We start from the raw sequence: 20,246 nt of genomic DNA, 5'->3' as shown, positions 1-20,246 counted from the left end.
TTTGTCTAATTGGTGGCGGGGTTTTCTTGCAGTACTTGGTTTTGCAATCATGACACGAAGCTAAAAACAATATTTTTAGTTAAGTTTTGGCAATAAAAATGACTTTTTTATAAGTAAATTTTTTTGAAAAATAATAGAATGTAATATATTAAATTTTACTTACTTTATATTGTTATTACTCGACACTAAGCACATATTACGTTATGCATAGAAATTATAATTTAAGGCATTCATTAATCAATTTTAAAGGCGAAATGAGTTTAATTACTTACGCAATGTGTTTCTTTTACATGGCTTTTTGCCACAATAGCCACGTGCCTGGCATTTCCAGCGATTAATCAGTTTTCTCAAACTAGAGCTACTAAAAAATCCTAAAAGTTAATGAAAGAGAGTTAATCAATATTTGGTATAGCCAAAAAATTGTAATCAAAAATTTACTAATTTAATTTAAATCAACAAACAGTTCTAACTTTTTTTCTATGTTTAACTTCAATTTCCTTACTTATTTTTTATACAAATACATTGGTAAAATTTCTTACCTTCACTCAACGATATAAAACAAACCAACAACACAACAACCAATGCAAACTTCATTTTTAATTTCTTAAGATCTTAAGAAGATAGATTTAAATTTATTAATAAAAATTTACTATAAAACCGATCCAAAAAAGTTTATATTAGTACTGTAACAAACGGCGTAAACATCCCAGTTGCCCCAATCTTTGTTGTACTTGTCTAGTAAAATATTTATCTGTCTTGACACCTTCTGATAAGGCGTGTTAAGTTTTAGCGCGAATTACTTCGTTAAATATGTTGTGTTACATTGAAGAGGGTTACGTTTTGAAGATTCTGCTGAACGGTTGTGTTTGGTCGTTGCGGTCTAGTCTATATTTTGTAAATAAATGTTATATACTGAACTCTGTACTAGTTTAGGAGTTGTCGAATAGGTACGGCAGTAACTAGACAAAAAGTACGTAACAGTACTAGAGTTTTACAAATCGTTTAACAACTTCACCTTTTTGTTATAGTTTTTTGTTGAATTTAACCTGGGCTTGGTTCTTCTTTTATACCCTAAAATTGGAATTTTTAGGTTTAAAAATAGTAAATCGAAAAACGCATTGCCGCAAAAAAGTTATAAAATTACGTTAACTGCATTCCTAACTGGATCGTGGAACTTTTTTTTGCTAAGAAATGTTTAATAGATAAACACATTACATCCTGGGTACCCATATTTGGTTGCAGTATTCTGTATAAAATAAGTTTCGACTACGCGATAGAATTATTTTGCTAAGGGCAGTATAGAAAATACCTAAGCTTTATTTTAAAGAATTGCTGCCTTATCTGAATATTCCCTTTTCTTCTTATGGTTCGAAATCTTAGATTTCGAATCATATTGTTTTTGTCAGTATTATTTTTATTCTTACTCATCCGAATTTTGATACAGAATTAACTTTTGATGTTGTAACAGAATAACTTTTGATGTGTACTTTTGATGTTGTATATATAAAGTTCTAAAATTTTAGTCTGTTGTTCATAATAATTTTGTGTTCTAATTCTCCTATTTAAAAAAAATTTAATTATCACTAATTACTAATTGCTTGTTTATTTATTATAATTTAAAGATCGTTATTAGATTTTCAAATTTTAGTCAATTTTATATTAAAATATTAATAACTCAAAAATAGCTTAAAAGATCATTTTTTGTTTGTTTATTATATTTAAATTTTTGTTTGTTCATTAAAAATTTAAGTTCGATATTAAGCATTAAAAATTTAGAATAATGTATTTCATAATACAAGTAGTTAAAAAAATATTTAAAAAATAATTTTTGTTTGTTTATTATATTTAAATGCTTTTTATTTATTAAAAATTAATTTTAGGAATTCAAAATTTAGTTTAATGTATATCCTGATATTGACAACTTAAAACTGGGTTAAAAAATTAATTTTTGTTTCTTTAATATATTTAAATGCTTGTTTGTTGATTAATAAATTAAAGATCAACTTTAATCGTCAAAATGTTGGTCTAATGTATATGAATCCCAATAACAGAAAATGTGTTAAAACATTTTTTTTGTTTATTGCAACAAAATTACTAATTGTTTACTAAAATTTAAAGTTTGACACTTTAAAACTTTTAAATCGATTTTGTTTTGAAATTACATGTCTAATATTTAAGAAAAGGTATACATGAAATTTGATTAATTAGTTAATATTTTTAATTAAGTTATGTTTATGCATATCTTTTTTCACAATAAAGATTAATATTAAAAATAATCAAATAATTTTGAATCATTTTTTAGTTTTCCAATAAATCTAGTTTTGTATTTTAATTCAAATAGGATAATTGTATTTAGCAAAATAAAGCAAGTTACAATGATTTTATTAAAGTAAAAGAAGTAATAAATAAATTAAACAAAATAAACTGAACAAATGTTACAATAAAAATATTTTGTAATTGTAATGCAATATTATCTTTGGTTATCACTTATTTGGCATGAATACAAAATAATAAACAAGTAAATTTTAGCATAAACTTTTTAAAGATAAGTATAGTTTAGCTAAAATAACACTTAACTAAAAAAAATTATTCATAAAGAATTAATTTTCCTTTTTTCCAACATAAGTGAATATTTATTAGTGTTAAATGTAATCTTTTGACCATAATAACCAAATCCAATTAAATCTGGCTTTCTGTGTACCAATAAATACATAACATCATCTTCTATAAAATCACACATAGTACAATCTAGGTAGTTTAAATTTGGCAATTTGATTTCAATGTCCGATATCCAAGGACCCCTTAAATTATTCAGGCCAATTAGAGACATAAACTTAATGTTTTTGCAATTTTGAATGAGTTCTTTTATTCCAAAATCATCTACTAACCAACACCAGTCCAATTTTATGTGATTTAATTTTTTGCAAGTTTTAGCAATTGAAAATAAAACTTCATTGGTCACAGCACTGCTTGTTGTAATGCACAAAACCCTTAAATGGACAAAACTTTGGTCAAAAAACTGTGTTAATGATGAACTAGTTATTGGTGCTTCGTCATTTTTAAGTGATTTAAGTTCAAGATGTTGTATATTTAAATTGGTTTTAAGTTTATGTAAACTCAGTTCTGTAAGCTTTTCACAAAATGAAAAACAAATTTTTTTAAGATCAGGTAAAAGTGAAATTGAGGTTTCCACAGACATGTCTGTTAAGTTTTCCCCATCCAAAACCAGAGTTTCCAATTGATTTTGTCCACCAACTAATAGAAAAACTCCTAAATCAGTGACGTGTAAACAGCCATCACTAAGAAAGTGAAGCAACTTTGATTTCATTGAACTTAGAGTCCTAAATCCAACATCAGTTATTGCATTACAATGCGAAATATCCAAAGCTTTTAGGTTAGACAAATTTTCAGCAATATAACTAAGTCCCACATCATTTATTGCACCACAGTTTTTTACTGATAATGTACAAAGATTTTGACAGTTTTGTGTTAGAGACAGTAATTTACTATTGTCCATTAAACTACAATATCCAGCTTCAAGACTTGTTAAGTTTTCACATTGTAGTAATAATTCAAACAAACCAAATTCTATGAAATAATCCACTATTACGACCTTTCGTACAATTTTTGGATTGACAGTTTTTAAAATTAGATATAACAACTCTATTTCTTTATTTCTCCATTCACCGAGGTCTATCTTTTTCCATAATGCACCATCAAATTGTAACTGTCGAAACAGTTTACATGTGTTAGGTAGGTTATACAAAATATCAGTGTAAGGCAAATATTGAAATATGTGAAGCCATATTTCAGGTGGTATTTGATTCCATGTAGTCACAAATTCATCTTTATGTATATTCATATTATAAACGGAGCCAGATTTTTGATATTAATTTTTTAAATAGTTTTAATTTAAACTAACGAAACGTAACAAACAGCTTTACAATGTCATCATTTTTAAAGCAGCATCACCACAAGAATTTCCACTACAAAAACCCATTTGTTTACATTTTAGTGCATAACCACGTGTCAAAAAAATCTAAATTTATATTCCGGCTTGTGGCGCTAAAGCGTTATTTCCCTTTCCACTTTCGTTTGTTTATATTTTGAAAAATATTTTAAATGTTCTACGACTCCTTGCAATACTAAAGCAGAATTGAAACTAGTTAAGTCAGAATGTAAGTGTGGAATATAAAAGTGTCTTAAGATATTTTGACTAATTTACTCATTTTAATAAGGTTGGTTGTATTAAACTATTTAGTATTATAAACATTAAGGTTAGTCTTGTCAAATTACAGAAAGTGTTTTAAGAAAATGTCTGCAGACTCGCAGCTGTATTTTTTATAGGGAAGCGTATAGTTTATAAAAAATACTAAAAACTTTTTAAAAGTTTTTGAAATACAATTTTAGCCACAATAATGTTAATTTTATTTACTGTACATTGCTGTTGTTTTAATAATGATTATGCTTATATTAAAGGTTTTTATATTTTTTAAAACATTTTATACAGTGAAAAAATGTAAACTGAAATAAAAATTCACCAAGCATTAGTTCCACTGTTTCAAGATGTTTTGTTCTTTTTTGTTCCTGGGTGTTTTTTTACTTTTTAACTGCTCCACTGCTAGCCAAAACTATGGTAATATATTTTACTTTAATATGTTAATGAAATGTAGATTTTTATATTCTTTAAAATTAATAAAACGTAATTTTAATTATGTTTTATAAATAATTTGTCATGAACTTGCTGTTGAAATGGTATCATTTAAATTACATGCACTGTGATTTTTACATTGTAAATATATATATTTTAACTCTTATTTGTTTTATGATAAAATTTTTCTATTTTTTACAGGTTGCTTATTCAAACCGCTTATTTGTGATCAGAAAACTCATTTTTGTGAAGACGGTAAATTTAAATTATTTGTAAATACAATTTAAAACTTGTTTATTAAATCATAATATTTTTTGTAATATTAAGCAATAGGCTTACCATGCAAATTATTTGTAGATTGTGTTATGTCTATGCCCTTATAATGTAATGTAAAAAATATTAAAGCTTATTTATAAAGTGCTATGTTGCAAAAATTTTAAATCAAGTACAACAAAATATTGATGTGCATAAAAACATAATTAGAAAAAAAACTTGTATATTGAAGATTAATACAGTTTAAATATAAGGTTTTGATAGCCTAGGGCGTATGTGAAAGTTTTAATAAATTGGTTTGATTATTTTATGGGTGGATTCTTACCAAGCGTCATTAAACAAACATTTAAGTTAAACTTTCTTTTGGTTTCTAAAAAGTTTTATGAGAATTCCAAAAGCACTCAAGGCTTTTTGACATTTAAAAAAAATATATTAGTTGGTTTCTTGTCAGCTTTTTGGAGAGGAAAAAAATTAAGTTCTTTTAAAAAAATGCATTTTTGTTCTTTGTTTTAATGCCCTTGGGATTTTAAACGCAGCATTAAATATAGCACCTGGTCATTATTACCAGCAGTTCAATACTGAAATAAATTATTTATAAGAAAACCTAATGAGGTTTATCGATTATCTGTTTATTATTTTTCCTTGCCAGCTTGTGTTTTTTCCTATTTATAATCAAGATTTTGTTTGTTAAATATAAAATCAATAGATACTTGGCTAGTGTATGTCATTTTAATGTATTGCTAATTAGTAAAAATATAAAATGTATATTTCATTTGCTATATAAATTATAGCCAAAAAATCATGTGCCTATGTATAAAAGATTTTTGTTAAATAAACCCTTAAAAAATCATGTTTATCAACTGACAACTAAAGAGTGTTTCCTGAATTGATGAGTGGTAATATTTGTTAACATACAAGGAAGTAAAACCTTTCGTTGAAGTGTAAATGTTCATTAAACATAAATTAAAATGTGTTTTTTTTTAAATTAAATTGGACAAAATTTTCAAAGTTAATGTACCAAAAAAGCATATATTAACTTGATTTAAATTTGTTTTAAATGTTAAGCTATCTATAGCCTAGTTGCTACATCAGTTACTTAGACCTTTTTTTGTCATATGTTTCTAATTTTAAGTAAATATCTTATTTTTTTAATCAATTTAATCTCAAAGTATTAATTGTTACAAGAATTTATACCAATATACTTACATTTAACTTTTACATATGAATACTCTAATATATGCAATGGTGCATTAAAAGCATTTTAATAATTCATTATCTATTAAGTTGCTTTCAATGGGCCTTGTCTCCTTTCTAATTTAAAATAATTGGTTTAAATTTTGTAGATAAAATATATTATATATATAAAAAATCTTAGATATTATGTTTAAAAAATTATCAAGATTTTTCCATATATATACCGTAACTGTAAAACTACCATAATTTTAATTTTTTAATGATAGTACTATTAACAAATTTTTATTATTTATTTTTTAGATGGGTATAGTGGTAAATGTGTTCGATATGATCAGCTTTATAATGGTAAGTTTACACAGCAAAGCATAATGGTCTTAATTTTCCTGTTATTTTACTGCGAAAATTGTTAAATTGTTTTTTTTATATATAATTAGTCTTATTTTGAATTTAATATTGTTTAACAACAGGTTACAAGTGAATAACTTAAATTTAATAAAGGTTAAACAAAAATTCAATTTAAGCTATTTTTAATTCAATATATTTTGTAAAAATTGTTTTTTAAATTAGCTTTACTTTTCTTAGAATAATGAATTTCAGGACTTCAAATATTTTTTTACATTGGTTTTGTCAAATAATTACATGTATATACATTCATAATTGTTTAATTACTAGATATGTTTTAATGATTACTTGACTTTTTCTCAAACTTAAAATTTGGTATCTGTTGTGTAAATATTAAAACTTGTTTTAGCATTTGTTTGTTTGGCAAATAAGCTAGATCCTAAAACAAATAAACCATTTCCTATTTTGTGTTGATTTTAGACTCGTAGTATTTATTATTATAACAATTTAAAGAAAAACTAAATTTAATTTACTGGAAATTTGAACAATAAATATAAATAAATTTAATGTTGTCAAGATTTTTAAAACAAAAAAAAATTTAACATTTTTAAAATTTGAATTTTTTTAGATCCAATAAATAAGGCCAAGGCATCAAAAGCGGTAAGGATTTAAAACCATACAAATATTGTATTTAAATTACTGTCTCTAATATATATACAAAATTATATGCAAATATTTTCAAGGAGTCGCCCTACTTTGAAAATATTAATTTGGATGACAAGAAAAATAAGATTTCAAAAGGTCAGTTGAAATTTTTAAGCTATACATTCTCTATTTTATTTTTTTTAAATATTGATTTGTAAAATAAAGGTTCTATTAAAACAATAAAACTTTTTTTTTAAAGTTCAAAAATAGTTGAAAAAACATTATTAACGTTAAACAAAAAATCCAACTGAGTTTTTAGGTTTTTATGGCCTTGTTTAGTGCCTTAAACAATAGGTTCAACTGAGCCTTATTTATTACATCACAGAGCTGTTTAATTGTTTATTTAAACTAGGTCACTGCTGTTTTTACAAAAAAATTTTCAAGAATAAAAAAAAATATTTAAGAAACTTAATAAAGATTTTTGTATAGCCTTTTTAAATGCAATAGATATTTGCCTTTTATTAGGTTTCTTTTATGACAATTATAACAATTTGACACATTTTTTAATTTAAATATAAAGGAAATGGTTTTAAAGGTAAACCACTCGTAAAAACCCTTATTCCTTTGTACATTTCTTCATTTTTTTTAGGATTGAAAATTTTTTAAGGGTACATTTTTTAATACTAAGTATTCAAAAAATTTAAAAAAAATGCGTAACAAAATTTAATACTTTTTTTTAATTTATAAACTGTTAGCAATATTTTATAACCTTTGAATACTGAGAAACTGGTGATAAATCAATAAAAATTGATTTTTTTATACATTTTGATTGTCAATTTATCTTTAACAGAGGATTACTGTAATGTCACAATATATTGAAAAAAATCAATATTATTAGTGCAATTGGGTTTCCTTTAAATATTACTGATTTTTTATTTAAAGATATTAAAAAATTATTCGCATTGCCAAAATTAATTTTAATAGGAACTTTTGTATCATTTTTTTATTTTTTTATGTTCTTTTTGAAAAATAAATTGAATATTTTTAAAAAAACAATATTTTATGATTTTTTTAGAAACTTACGCAGACTTGGTTGGTTTAGTAAAAAGAGTTCAAGATTACTTGAAAGAAAATGGGATCGAATTTTCAGATTTATCCCAAAATGAAATTGAAAAGTTAGCTGTTGTTATTTCTTATATTCATGAAAAAGAAATTAAAGGTATGATTACAAATATCAAATATCTTCAAATGCTTTTTACTTGTTATATGAATATATTTTAAGAACTTATTGTTAAGTTTTTGTTGTAAATTATTTTATTAAAAGACTACTACCTAAGCAAAACTCTTGAAAACATTCATCTTGAAAATTTAACCAATCACATAAATTTCAATATCTTTTCAGCCAATCAGAAGTCTCGATCGAAGAGGTTGTTAAAAATGATTATGGATGCAAAAAAGATGTTGATCAACGAAGGAATTAACTTTACGGAGTTATCCGATCAACAAATCGACATCATTTCAAAACAACTTGCTGTTGACTTTCAACAAGCTGAAAAAAGTAAAAAAAAAATAAAATATTTTTTTGGTTCCTTGTGAACACTTTAAAGTTTTTTCTCTGAAACTTTAGGAATTATTTTTTCGGTAATTTTCCTAAACTGTTATTAAAAAAAAATTAGTATATACATTGTTAAAAATTTGTAAGATACTTAACTTAGTTTTTTAATGAATATTTAGTTTACTACAAAAAGGTCTAAAGTTGGCACAAGAATTTTTAATTATTTTCCTAGGTCACTTTTCTTATAGCGTAAATAATTTATTCTTACAAGTTCTAATTTTTTATTTTAGAGAGATTACAGGAGCCTCAAAAACTACACAAACCATCTAGCAAGGTTACTCAAGAGAATCCCATTGCTAACAATGTGGTACCATATCAAAATAGTAATATGAAACTAAAAAATGGTGCTAGTGCAAATATAGATGAAATACCTAAAACTCAAAAAGACGATGTAACTAAAATCTCTTTTTTAATATTTAATTTAAAAACGTAATTAATAAAATATTTTAAAATAAAATTAATAAATTTTGTTTTATTTAATAACGAATATTACAAAATTTTTGTTATTATATTCTTATTTTTGTTGTTTCAGAGTGCTAAAAAAAATAATATACCTGATGAGGATTTTAAAATTAAAAACAAAGAACTACTTTCAAAGGTAAACTTAATATTTTATTAAAATTATTTTAAAAATATATTAAAAACCTCAAAGTATTTACTTTTTTACACTGAAACATATGCCCTTGATATTTTATTACATTTATTCTTGTATTTATAGCCGGATACTGATAAATAAATAATGAGGGTTAATACTCTTTGGTTAATACCATTTGAGAATAGGTATAGACGTATTTTTTATAATATTTAGAATAGTAACAGTGCTGTTGTGGCATCACAATCCAATGAAAATGAAATTTCGGAAAAATCTGAAAATATACAAAAAGTAGGAAAACAATTTTTTTTTGAAGATTTAATTTTGTTAAAATATTTTTAATATATATTTATTGGTAAACCCAATTTCGTAAGTTCGATTTTACTTACGCCATGTTATATTTTTTTTATTTAGTTTTATAAGTAATTAATTTTGTCAATCTTAAAAATCTAATTTTTGAGGTTAATAAACTGACATTTTAAGGAATAATTTATATGAAAGATATAAACAAATTTATACAAAGTTTAAAAATAATCGAACCTTTTCAAATCCAAAATAAATAAAAAAAAAACTTAAATTAAGCTGTTAATATAATAACTAATAATAATAAATTCATTTTTAATTTTTTTTTAGAACCAAAACCTCAACTTCAAAAATGAAAAATTATTTGAAAACCAGTAAGTTTTTGTTTTATAAAATTTTAGCAAAACTATTTAATAACATGTTTTCTATTTGATTTAAATATTTTATAATGTATTTCGTGATTTACAAATTGGATTGATATTTTGTGTATTAGACTTTGGTTAGCCAAAAAAAAATTCTGGTCTGTAAGGTTTTAATATTAGAAAAACCTCCTACCGTTAGTGGGCGCTGTAGAGAAAGTAGATTTGACAATTTTTGCGAATTGGTTTGCTAATTTTCTGATTTTTTGCTAGCATTAAAAATCACTCGTTAGTTTAAGTATAAAAATAGGAGTTTTATTTAAGTTATGTGTTTAACAACATTTTTTACTTAGTAGCAGTTTACATTTTTTTTAAATTAAATAAAATTATATATATTATTTTTCAACGTACAAAATTATATGGCCTAGTTATCAAAAATAGGGTAATATTTATATATATATTTTTTTTATTTTGGTTTTTTGCGCATTGATAAAAATAAATAATAAATATGATATACAATTAATATTACAACAATGCGACGGAAAAAAATGACAAAATCAATTTAATGATTTAAAACATGCCAAAAGTATGAAATATATATATATACTTTGCTGTATTTTTATAGTAATAAATATTGCATATATAATAAAATATTGGCCCTAACAAACTAAAAAAGGAGAATATTTTATGTTATAAATAGTTCAATTTCGTATTTGAAACACCATTTTGTAACGATCAATTTTTGTGACATTTCCATCTGATCTTATGAGTACGAAGAGTGATTGCGATGTGTCATTTCCAATCAGATTAAATTATAATCGGCTTATCAGGCGCCATATTTCGGTTACGTTTGTTATGACGTAATACATTTCTAACATTTACCGTTGTCGCAAATCTTTGATTTTCGTCAACGAAAAAAAATTTAGTTTGAGATTAAAATAAAAAAAAATAAAAAAAAATTTTTTTTAATTTTTTTTTTTAATTTTTAAAATTAATAAATATTTACGTTTATATTTATATTACTATAGGTTAACAGTATAAAATAGTTTAGGGTTAGCCTACTGCCATCACAAATCTCACAAAACCAGTTTTTCAGGTCCCGTTATAGAATTTAATACATGCTTATATAAAAAAATCACCGCTATTTTTGTAAACTTATTATATAATATTGTATACGTAAATTTAAATCGTTTTTATGGGAAATACGTTATTTATAAATCCCACATACACGTTATTTTTACACCCCCACATTTATAAACCCCACATACAGTTTTAAGTTAAAAGTTTAGTTAGTCTTGGCCAATTTCAAAGCTGTGATTTTTATATTAGGGGATAGTCAAAACAGGTTTTGTTAGTCGTGATATAGTTACCAATTTGTTAACTTGTTTAGCAACTGTTTTTTTTTTGTTTAAGCGCCGTTGAGTAAGATTTAAGCCAGTTACTGTTTGGAGGCCCTTAAAATAATTATTAGAAAATATCATTAGTCAGGATTATATTAAACTGAAAAAAAACTTTTTTTTGTAAGTTTTTTGTAAGTAACCGTAAAAATCCTTTTTTTGTAAGTAACCGTAAAAATCAGCCTTTTAAATAAAGAATTAGTTTTGGTAAAAAAACGTTTTGGTTTAAGTTTAATTTTTTTAATTTTTTTTGGTGATGAAATTTAGGGAAAATGAATTTACACGTGTTAAAATAATGTAAATTTTTACGTGAAATGTCAATGGCGAAGCGTAAAAAAATTAAATTTTGGTTTATTTTCCGTTTCAAAACCTCATGTTAAACCTGGCAAAATATTTAAACAATTTTATTTCGTAATAAGATAATATACAACAGCCCTAAGGTGTAATGACTAATTAAAATTTCCCCTTTATTAATATGGTCTAAGGTATTTCGCATTTTTGCTTAAAAATTTATTCCACCCTGCACAATATAGATTTTTATCATTTATTCAAAGCCAATCTGAATTATGGATTTCCAATATTTTCAGTTTGCGTTGTTTTTTCAAAGCTGATTTTTCTTTACGTGTGAACCAAACTTAAATCAATATCCAGCAGCGAACAAAGAAAGATAAATTTTGTTCGGACTGGGTCTGGAATTCGATTTTTTTTAATTTTTCTTTAAATTTTATAAGTCTAAAAGCGCTTTTAAAAGCCAATAGTTTAACGTTATATTTTGAAATCCAAAAAAATTGCTGAATTTAAAATTTAATTTTTTTTATTTTAATATGACAATTTTTCATTTCGCTATGGCTATAAGATAGATTAAGGAAATGAATAATTAATACCTTTAAACGTTTATATTTGTTTACTTTTAAAACGAAAGATATGTTTTATAGGTAAAATCTTTATGTTATAATCTTATTATTAAGTTAAAAAGGTAATTTTTACCTAATTAAGATGTTTTTTTTTATTTTAAATCAGAGTTTATTTATTTTTTTTTTAATTTTGTTTAAAGAAGCCCGCGAAAATGTTCGACATCCGGGCTTTTTAAAAAAAATAAAATTGAGTTCCAATTAAATTTGCGCCAGAATTTCTTTTTGTTGTAAGTTTGAGCAAAAAAGCTCGGAATTCGGTCGAGGGTGCTTTGCTGGAGCACCATTGACAATCGAGGACTTGTGACGTCACAATTCAGTCGTCGTAGCAACGTTCTGTTGTTGTGAATACTCGAATTCAAAGTAGCAAGTGTGTGAATAATTTATGCGATCGATCCGCTTCTTAAAATGTCACTCCCTGCGCTCGGCGGATGAATATCGACGCCGAGGCGTCTTGAGATTCAAACACGCGCTGTGCATGCGCGTATTGACGTTACCAACCGATTGAGATTACGTGTTGGCCCGCCTTAGGCTAAGGTCACGTGGTCGTTACGCATAAGTAAATACCAAGTTCAAAAACTTTTCCCGATTCTCCAAGTTTTCATGGCAATGAGTTTTGTTGTTTTTTGTTGTTTATATAATGCCCTGACTAACATCACAGAAACTAACGGCCAAGCTTTTAACAAAAAAATCATAAAACACAATACGACAGCGCTTAAATTAATTATATGTGACGTCATTTTCGCTTGTGCTGAGTAAAGGCATTTGTATGTGGTGAACGGTTATTCGCATCTGTGCATTAGCGCTGTGGGAAAGTTTTACCGGCGTTGTGACGTCATTTCCGCCGTGTGAAACACTCAAAACGAAATGACGGTCTATATATGACTAACTTGTGAGCTTTAGAGCATCGCTGTTCGCGATTAAATGGCCTAAAAATCGCGGCCTTTCATTGCCGGCTCTGCTTTATATCAAATGCGGAAACGTAGGAAATGCGAGAGTGCATGTGCGCGCGCTTTTTCAATTGAGCGTGCGCTTATGTGTGTGCGTACAATTTCAATTGTAAGCTTTACAACGTGAATAAGGTAAGTGCCCTAGCCGGTTAAACTTCTTTATTATTTTATGCAATACACCGGCTAGCAGGGCTCAGTGACAAAGCCCAGTTTAAAATGTGTTAATGTATACAGTACTATCTATATGGCAGCTGTTAGGCGTAAAATATTGCAGATTATATTTTGTAATACGGTCAGACGTTTTATGAGCAATTCTGATTTCCTGGCGTACCTGGTTTATTTGGTTTGTTTTAGCATAACTGGGAATTCCAACTAGATATTACGTGCATATTGTATGCAGAAACCGCTATTTAGTATTGGATTATTACCTGATTACAAGGTTGTAAAATTTCAGGCAAATATTGTGTTACGAAGTAGTTAAGCGTACAGCGGTTAAGTTAAATTTACAGCTTTTACGACTGCCAGGCTGTTTTAAATTTTATTTTGGATAAATTTACGTGGTATTAATTTTATTAGGCTTTTAGCTGTTTAAAGTGTTTAACATTACCTGTCGATTGGTATTATTACAGCGGCGCTATGACTAATTGTACGTTATGACGTCATACGTTCTGGAATCCGGTATTTAATTGATTTGCGTTTGAAATTTTCGCACTAATGTGTTAAAACTTTTCGCTGCTAGTCAATATGCAATTAGCCTATGTTAAACAATCCCTTGTTAAATTTTAAAGGTTAAAAATTGGGTATGCTTGGGATAGTTCTGTGATTTTTATTCAATTTTTCGAACTGTAAGACTAGTAGTGGTAACGAATAGCCGGTAACAATTAGTCTCCCTAATGTAGTCTGGAATGTGTGTTTCGAGCTTTTGTTTGCTTTGGCTATGTAGACTTGCCTACAGTTCAATTGGCCTTTATTTGTTTTGGCAGAGTTACCTATGGTAGCGAAAGTAGTACTGCCCAGGGTTGGCAAAATACAATGTAAACTGTCAAATCTAGCATTATATTAACCGGCTGTCAGTAACGATTAGGACATGAATTTTTAACAAATTTCCGTTATTGCTAGTTTGTTTAGCAATGTAGAAAGAGAGTTAAGACTGTCGAGTGTTTTGCTGTGCAAATATTGGGTATGTCCTATTAAGGTAACTACTATCAGTACAGCACAGTTGACATATTAAATAAATACTTTCTAACACTGGACCGCCTTAATCCTAAATTACATTTCGCTTATTGAATTCCGATTAAACATTTGCGCGCCGGCAAGTTGCCGCCATTTTTTGACACGTGACATTTAATTGTGTGACGTCATCCAAGCTCTGGGGAGTAGTCTGGCAGTAGCAGATGTGAGGTGTGTGTTCGCAAACGCGTACTTTAGCTCAACAGCCTAAGGAATTCAAGAGTGTTTTAGAATGAGGTTATTGCTTCTAAGATGGTTGCGTAATACGCTGCAAACTAGGCTTAGGCTAGTTTCAATCTCGCTTGGGTGTGGCCGTGTTGCTAGCAAAGTAAATCGACTTGCAACATTTTTTTTCAGTCGATCTTTTTCATTTGCCTTTTTTATTGGTCATTGCCTTCCTGTTGTTTAGCTTATTCGTTTCCTTTTTTGCGGTGACATGTTCCTTTTCAAACTGTGGAAGTCTGCGCGGCCTTAATTGCGTTAAAAAAGTGAAGGCCCCTTGCCGGGCCTTTGTGTCGAAGGCTCTCCAAAGCGCTAAGCACCTCTTTAGAAAAAAACCGTTGCGTTTTGTTCAAAATTATCCCGCTAGTTCTTCGGCCGGAGCGCTATTATATAAAACTCGCTGGAAGTCTTTATTGGCAAGTAGGTTAATTCGCCTCTGTATTTCGCAGCCAGCAATTATTTCGCGTTCTATTTACGATTTCTAGATTAAATCGCGTTTTTTTAAACATGGCCATAGTTCAGTGATTAAAGAGTGAATTTTATGTTTGTGACCCCATAACGCACCAATGTTAGTCAGTTATCAGGTCTTTGTTTCGTCATAGTATGCTCATAGTGACTAGCGAACGACAATATAAATGGTTTCCTAATACCCAATGGTATTAAAACAGCATGACGTTAACTGCGCACAGAAATCGATTGAATAATTCATTAGGTGAACGTCTGTAATAGTCTATGGTCTAGCTAGCTAGATAGAAGATAGATTTATTGAATATCGTGACTTTATTTTGCAGCTAGAGAAATCTAAACGGTTTTAAAATTGAATTTTTTGCATTTAAAGAAAACTTCGCGGTCTGCTGGTTTATTTTTTTAGCGTAAACAACGTCTTGTCATTAGTTTAATGTCAATATTGTTCTGGTTTTTAGTTTGTTGTTTGTATGTAAGGTTAGGTGGTTGGTAGAAATATGTTTTATTTGATAAAACCATTTACCCATAGGAGTTTTTTGACGTTTTACTACTATCATGATTGTGCAACAACTAGCATTTAAAATAGGTACATCTTATAATTAAGTCACATCACCTGAATGTTTAATATTACAAAAATTATATAACTTTTATTATATTAAATATTATATTAATTTTTAATTCATTTATTTAGGCCACAGAAAGATTTAACCGCTGACCGAAAACCAGTCAAAAATGACATAAAAGGTAATTTTTTACCATTAAACTTTAATTAAAAATTTGGTTGAACAACTTTTTTGGATTAACCAGTTTTTTTAAACTTTTAATTCTAGATCTTTCGAAAGACAGAAATTCTGACAACGATGTTTCTTTTTCAGAGGATATGAGTAACGTTAAAGTTGACAAGGTAAAATATCATATTTTCAATGTTTTTCAAGTTAACATAAATGTAAATATCTTTACCTTAGTGAGACAGAGACAGAAACTTATAAATATTGCACGAAATCTTTTTCTAGTCGAAAAACTTTCAAAATTAAATTTTAATGTTTATTGATTTTTTGAGAATGTTGGTTTTGCACTTATATATCCTAAGTGATACAAATTGTGCTAACAATATAAAATAAAACAAATAAGTCCACCCAATAAACAACATTTTTAAGGACAAAAAACTTTGTTACAGGCTGACCAACAAGAATTGACATACATTGTTATTGTAATTGTTGTTGTAATCATCATTATTTTGATCATAATTGGTTCGTTTGTATTCTACTGTATGAAGTCTGTTGAAAAGCGGAACAAATTAATTGGGGCAGCTTCTGAGCAATCTGATGACGACTATCAGGTAAAAAATTAAATCTTGGAAATTTTAAAGTTGTATATATATGTCTTAAATAATTTTAAATTTGACAGATTAGCATTGTTTTAATTTCCTATAATTTGATTTTTACAGAGTTTTATGCTATATATATTTTCAGTTATAACTGATCATATATATAGATAAATAATATTGCATGAACTAATTTGCATTTAACAAGGCCCATTTTATAATTTAATTATTTCTCAGAATTAAATTAAGAGCTTTCATTTGTTTTTGTTGAACTTATCTTTAACCTTTTTCCTCTTAACACAATGCTGTTAATTATGTACTAACAAGTTCAATATAGTTCAATGTAGCCCAAGGCTATATACTAATAACTGGTTTCAATTTCTAGGAGTTATGCCGACAGCATTACGCAAGCCGTAATTCAGAGACCAATAATACTAAAGAACCGTTACTTAAGGTATTACCCATTGGCTTTAATAATAGACTGAACATTTATTTTACTATGTTTGATTGTTACTAGAAAATATATTTTTATATTAAAAATACCTATCCTAAAACTTACCTATAAGTTGATAATATTTTTACCGCCCCTTTTAACCAACTACAATTGTAGAGTATACCCCCAAAAAAATTAACCCTCAAACTTTCCGTATAAATTTAAGTTTATGTTTCAGTTATAATTTCCAACAAAATTTAAATTTTTTTAGGATGGGGTTGGTTCTGTGACATCACAATCTAGGGTGTTTTCCCCAGTTACCCAGCGATCTTGCCACAGTAGAATATCAAGGAACTCGAGCGTTTCGTCATGGGGTGAAGAACCCGTTACCAACACATTAGATATTTCAACCGCCCATGCCATTTTGGTTAGTTTTTATTTGTTGTTTTATAAACATATCTACATGGATTAACGTTCAAAGTTCATTCAGATTTATGGGAAATTTTCTACCTTGTTTTATAAACATATACACATGTTACACTACTCACTAGGTTTATCTTTATTGACTGGTACCTAAAATGTTAAAAATATATTGATATTTATAATATTTTTTTTTTTAAAAGGAATCTTTAATGTATATAAATATTTTTTTTAATTCTATCTTAACTTATCTTTACAAAAAAAAAACAATTTAAGTTACTGAAAGCTATTTGTTTTTTTACATAAAATTATTATTTTAAATATAAAATTGTATTTAAACTTATTTTGTTTTCACAGTCTTACATGGAAGACCATCTTAACAATGAGGACAGATTGAATGCCGAATGGTTGGCTTTATGTAGTTACGAGGCCGATGAAGTTTCAACTAAGTGTGGTGAAAAAGAAGCTTCCAGAAATCGATACCAAAGAGCTTTGCCATGTAAGTTTGCCGACTTTTTTAATAAAAAATGATGTCCCAAACCACTAAACTTAAAATAGATAAAATATCTTGTTAAAGTTATTTAACCACAAGAATTTTGTTTAGTTGACCACAACAGAGTAGTATTAAAAGGAACAAACAACCCGATGGAGGGAGACTACATTAACGCCAGCTTTATTGTAAGTTAAATGCAAGTTAGTTAAACATATGATATGTTCTAGGTACAAATTGTCCTATGTTGTAATTTTGTCTTAAAACATGACCATTTCCTGCTGATTTACAATAGATCTAGGGCATTTTATACAAGTATTACCATAAAATTTTTGTTCCAACTTATATACATGCGTTTGTGAATAGTTTAAGCTAGTTTTTTATAGAGTAAAGTTTACTTGAATTTTTAAACTTTATTTTATTCATTCCTTATTATCCAAAGCTAATTCTGTAATACTGGTATTGCCTCTTAGATTGATAATGATCCACGTTGCCCAGTCTATATAGCTGCCCAAGGTCCCTTATCCCATACCATACACCAGTTCTGGCAGATGGTCTGGGAGCAAAAATGTGTTGCCATAGTGATGCTGTCTCCCCTTGTTGAAGATGGAATTTCTCAATGTGCAAGATATTGGCCAGATGAGGGCTCGTGTACTTACAACAACTTTGAGGTAAAATGAATTTTTCGATTTAAAAAATTAAGTTACCAAAACTTTTATTTTGCCCTTGAAACTAACTATAAGTGCATCTTGATTGATTTTTTTTTTGATGTTTTTCTATTTTGCCCTTTTAAATTGCCATAAGCAAACGAGATTGCACACAGCAAAGTGTAATTGGTAAGGCTTATGCAATATTTATGAAGGTTGAATATTTAATCAACATTAATAATAAAACAGATCCACCTAGTTTCTGAACATGTTTGGTGCGAAGACTATTTGGTCAGAAGCCTTTATTCTAAAGATCTTTCCACTGGCGAAACAAGGACTTTAACCCAATTTCATTTCTTATCATGGCCGCATAATGGAGTCCCATTGTCGCCAAAACCCATGCTCGAATTGAGAAGGTATTTGCTTCAAATTATTATTTTAAAATAATTTTTTGGTTTTTAGTTATTTGTTAGAAATAATGTAATTTGAAATAATTTTCATCATAAGTTTAAATTTAAATCACCAAAAAATTGTTTCGTATTTTTAAAATTAAATTTCCTGCTCTCTGTTGCCACCTATCTGTTTCTGTGTGTCATTTTCTTACTATGTAACTTTCTTGTTAATGTTAGTTGCATAGTAATAAAAGTGATCGCATAGTTTCATGAATTATCTACAAAACATCGAAATTATTTGATAAAAATATTTTTCTTGTCTATGCTAGGTGAATTTTATAACCTATTGATTTATTTATAAATGGTTTAAAGCATTTCCTATAAAATCTTATTTCTGAAAAATTAAAATCCCATTTTTTCTTCACAGAAAAGTTAGCAAATGCATGCGAGGTAATTCCCCTGTACTGATACACTGTGATGATGGCGTGGGTAGAACAGGTTGTTATATTTTGATCGATTTAGTCGTCCAGAGAATGTTAAAGGGACAAGCCAAAGAAATTGATGTTGCTGCTACACTAGAACATTTAAGAGACCAGCGCAAGGGAATGTTGACTACTAAGGTATGTATATTTTTTTTGTATATATACCAAAATGATACACCACTAAAGCTCTTGCTTTTTGAAGGGGGTAATATTAATTTAATTTATAGTTTTACCAAATGTTATCACTTTTTTACAATTTATTTTTTTAGGAACAACTTGAATTTTCATTGGCGTCAGTTGCAGACGAAGCAAATGCAGTTCTTAAAGTTTTATTGAAATAAATATCGTGCAATTCTGTTTCTTGAACTATTGTTATTATTATTATGTGTGTGCAATTTTGTCCAAAGAGTTTTTATAAATGTTGTTATTAAATAGATTATTGTGTTGCACATTTCCGGTATGATTTTTAAGTCTAGGTTAGTTGGTGTTGATAAGACTGTTAGATATCATTAACTTTGTTATATAATCTGTTTTAATTTGCTGATTGGTTAAGGGTAGGTAGGAATAAGTATTGTTTATTTATAAGAGCACAAAAACTTTAAAGCAATGGGTTTTAAACCTAGGACCTTTTGTAGTAAAGGCAAGTGTTCCACTTTACCACCAGACTGGCTATAAAAATGACTACTTTGGTATTTTTGCATATATAAATGAATAATAAAATACTGATTGAAATAGAATACAAAATTTAATTTATAAAATTAGCAATAATAATTTTAGGACTGAACCTCAAAAAAATAGTTGTATTAGGATACTAACGACGTATAATAGTTATCGTTTTGCCCGACTACGCGAAAATGACGCTTTATTGATATAATGGAGATTACGCATCTGCGCTTTATTTCCTGATAC

The 20,246-nt window shown here is 27.4% G+C and overlaps 2 protein-coding genes across 2 annotated transcripts; one reads left to right on the top strand and one right to left on the bottom strand.

Annotated features, from left to right (window-relative positions):
- Nucleotides 1–2,590: 2,590 nt before the first annotated feature.
- LOC145745911 (uncharacterized) lies at nt 2,591–3,939 on the bottom strand. Its single transcript, XM_082564091.1, has one exon. It carries the CDS (start codon nt 3,860–3,862, stop codon nt 2,591–2,593), a length of 1,272 nt encoding a protein of 423 aa, XP_082420217.1. The 5' UTR covers nt 3,863–3,939.
- Nucleotides 3,940–4,484: 545 nt separating this feature from the next.
- On the top strand, nt 4,485–19,786 carry LOC145745131 (uncharacterized). Its single transcript, XM_082563125.1, has 22 exons — nt 4,485–4,636; nt 4,853–4,906; nt 6,419–6,463; nt 7,089–7,120; nt 7,204–7,261; nt 8,181–8,324; nt 8,508–8,663; nt 8,951–9,111; nt 9,253–9,318; nt 9,529–9,603; nt 9,946–9,989; nt 15,841–15,893; nt 15,980–16,053; nt 16,327–16,488; nt 16,859–16,927; nt 17,178–17,333; nt 17,684–17,825; nt 17,931–18,004; nt 18,290–18,487; nt 18,713–18,879; nt 19,283–19,475; nt 19,607–19,786. The coding sequence occupies exons 1-22, from the start codon at nt 4,567–4,569 to the stop codon at nt 19,676–19,678; spliced, it is 2,265 nt and encodes a 754-aa protein (XP_082419251.1). The 5' UTR covers nt 4,485–4,566; the 3' UTR covers nt 19,679–19,786.
- Nucleotides 19,787–20,246: the final 460 nt, after the last annotated feature.

This window comes from Corella eumyota, chromosome 3 (assembly GCF_963082875.1).
Source record: "Corella eumyota chromosome 3, kaCorEumy4.1, whole genome shotgun sequence".
Taxonomy (NCBI): Eukaryota; Metazoa; Chordata; class Ascidiacea; order Phlebobranchia; family Corellidae; genus Corella; species Corella eumyota.
The sequence above is the reverse complement of the archived record's forward strand: the minus strand, read 5'-3'. Positions and strand labels throughout refer to the sequence as shown.

What these genes read in the sequence shown, in the direction of transcription:
- LOC145745911 (XM_082564091.1), bottom strand. Translation starts at nt 3,862, where the DNA reads ATGAATATACATAAAGATGAATTTGTGACTACATGGAATCAAATACCA.
- LOC145745131 (XM_082563125.1), top strand. Translation starts at nt 4,567, where the DNA reads ATGTTTTGTTCTTTTTTGTTCCTGGGTGTTTTTTTACTTTTTAACTGC. An exon ending in CTAAAACTCAAAAAGACGAT is followed by an intron (nt 9,112 to 9,252) that starts GTAACTAAAATC and finishes TTGTTGTTTCAG; the next exon opens with AGTGCTAAAAAAAATAATAT. An exon ending in CCCATGCTCGAATTGAGAAG is followed by an intron (nt 18,880 to 19,282) that starts GTATTTGCTTCA and finishes TTTTCTTCACAG; the next exon opens with AAAAGTTAGCAAATGCATGC.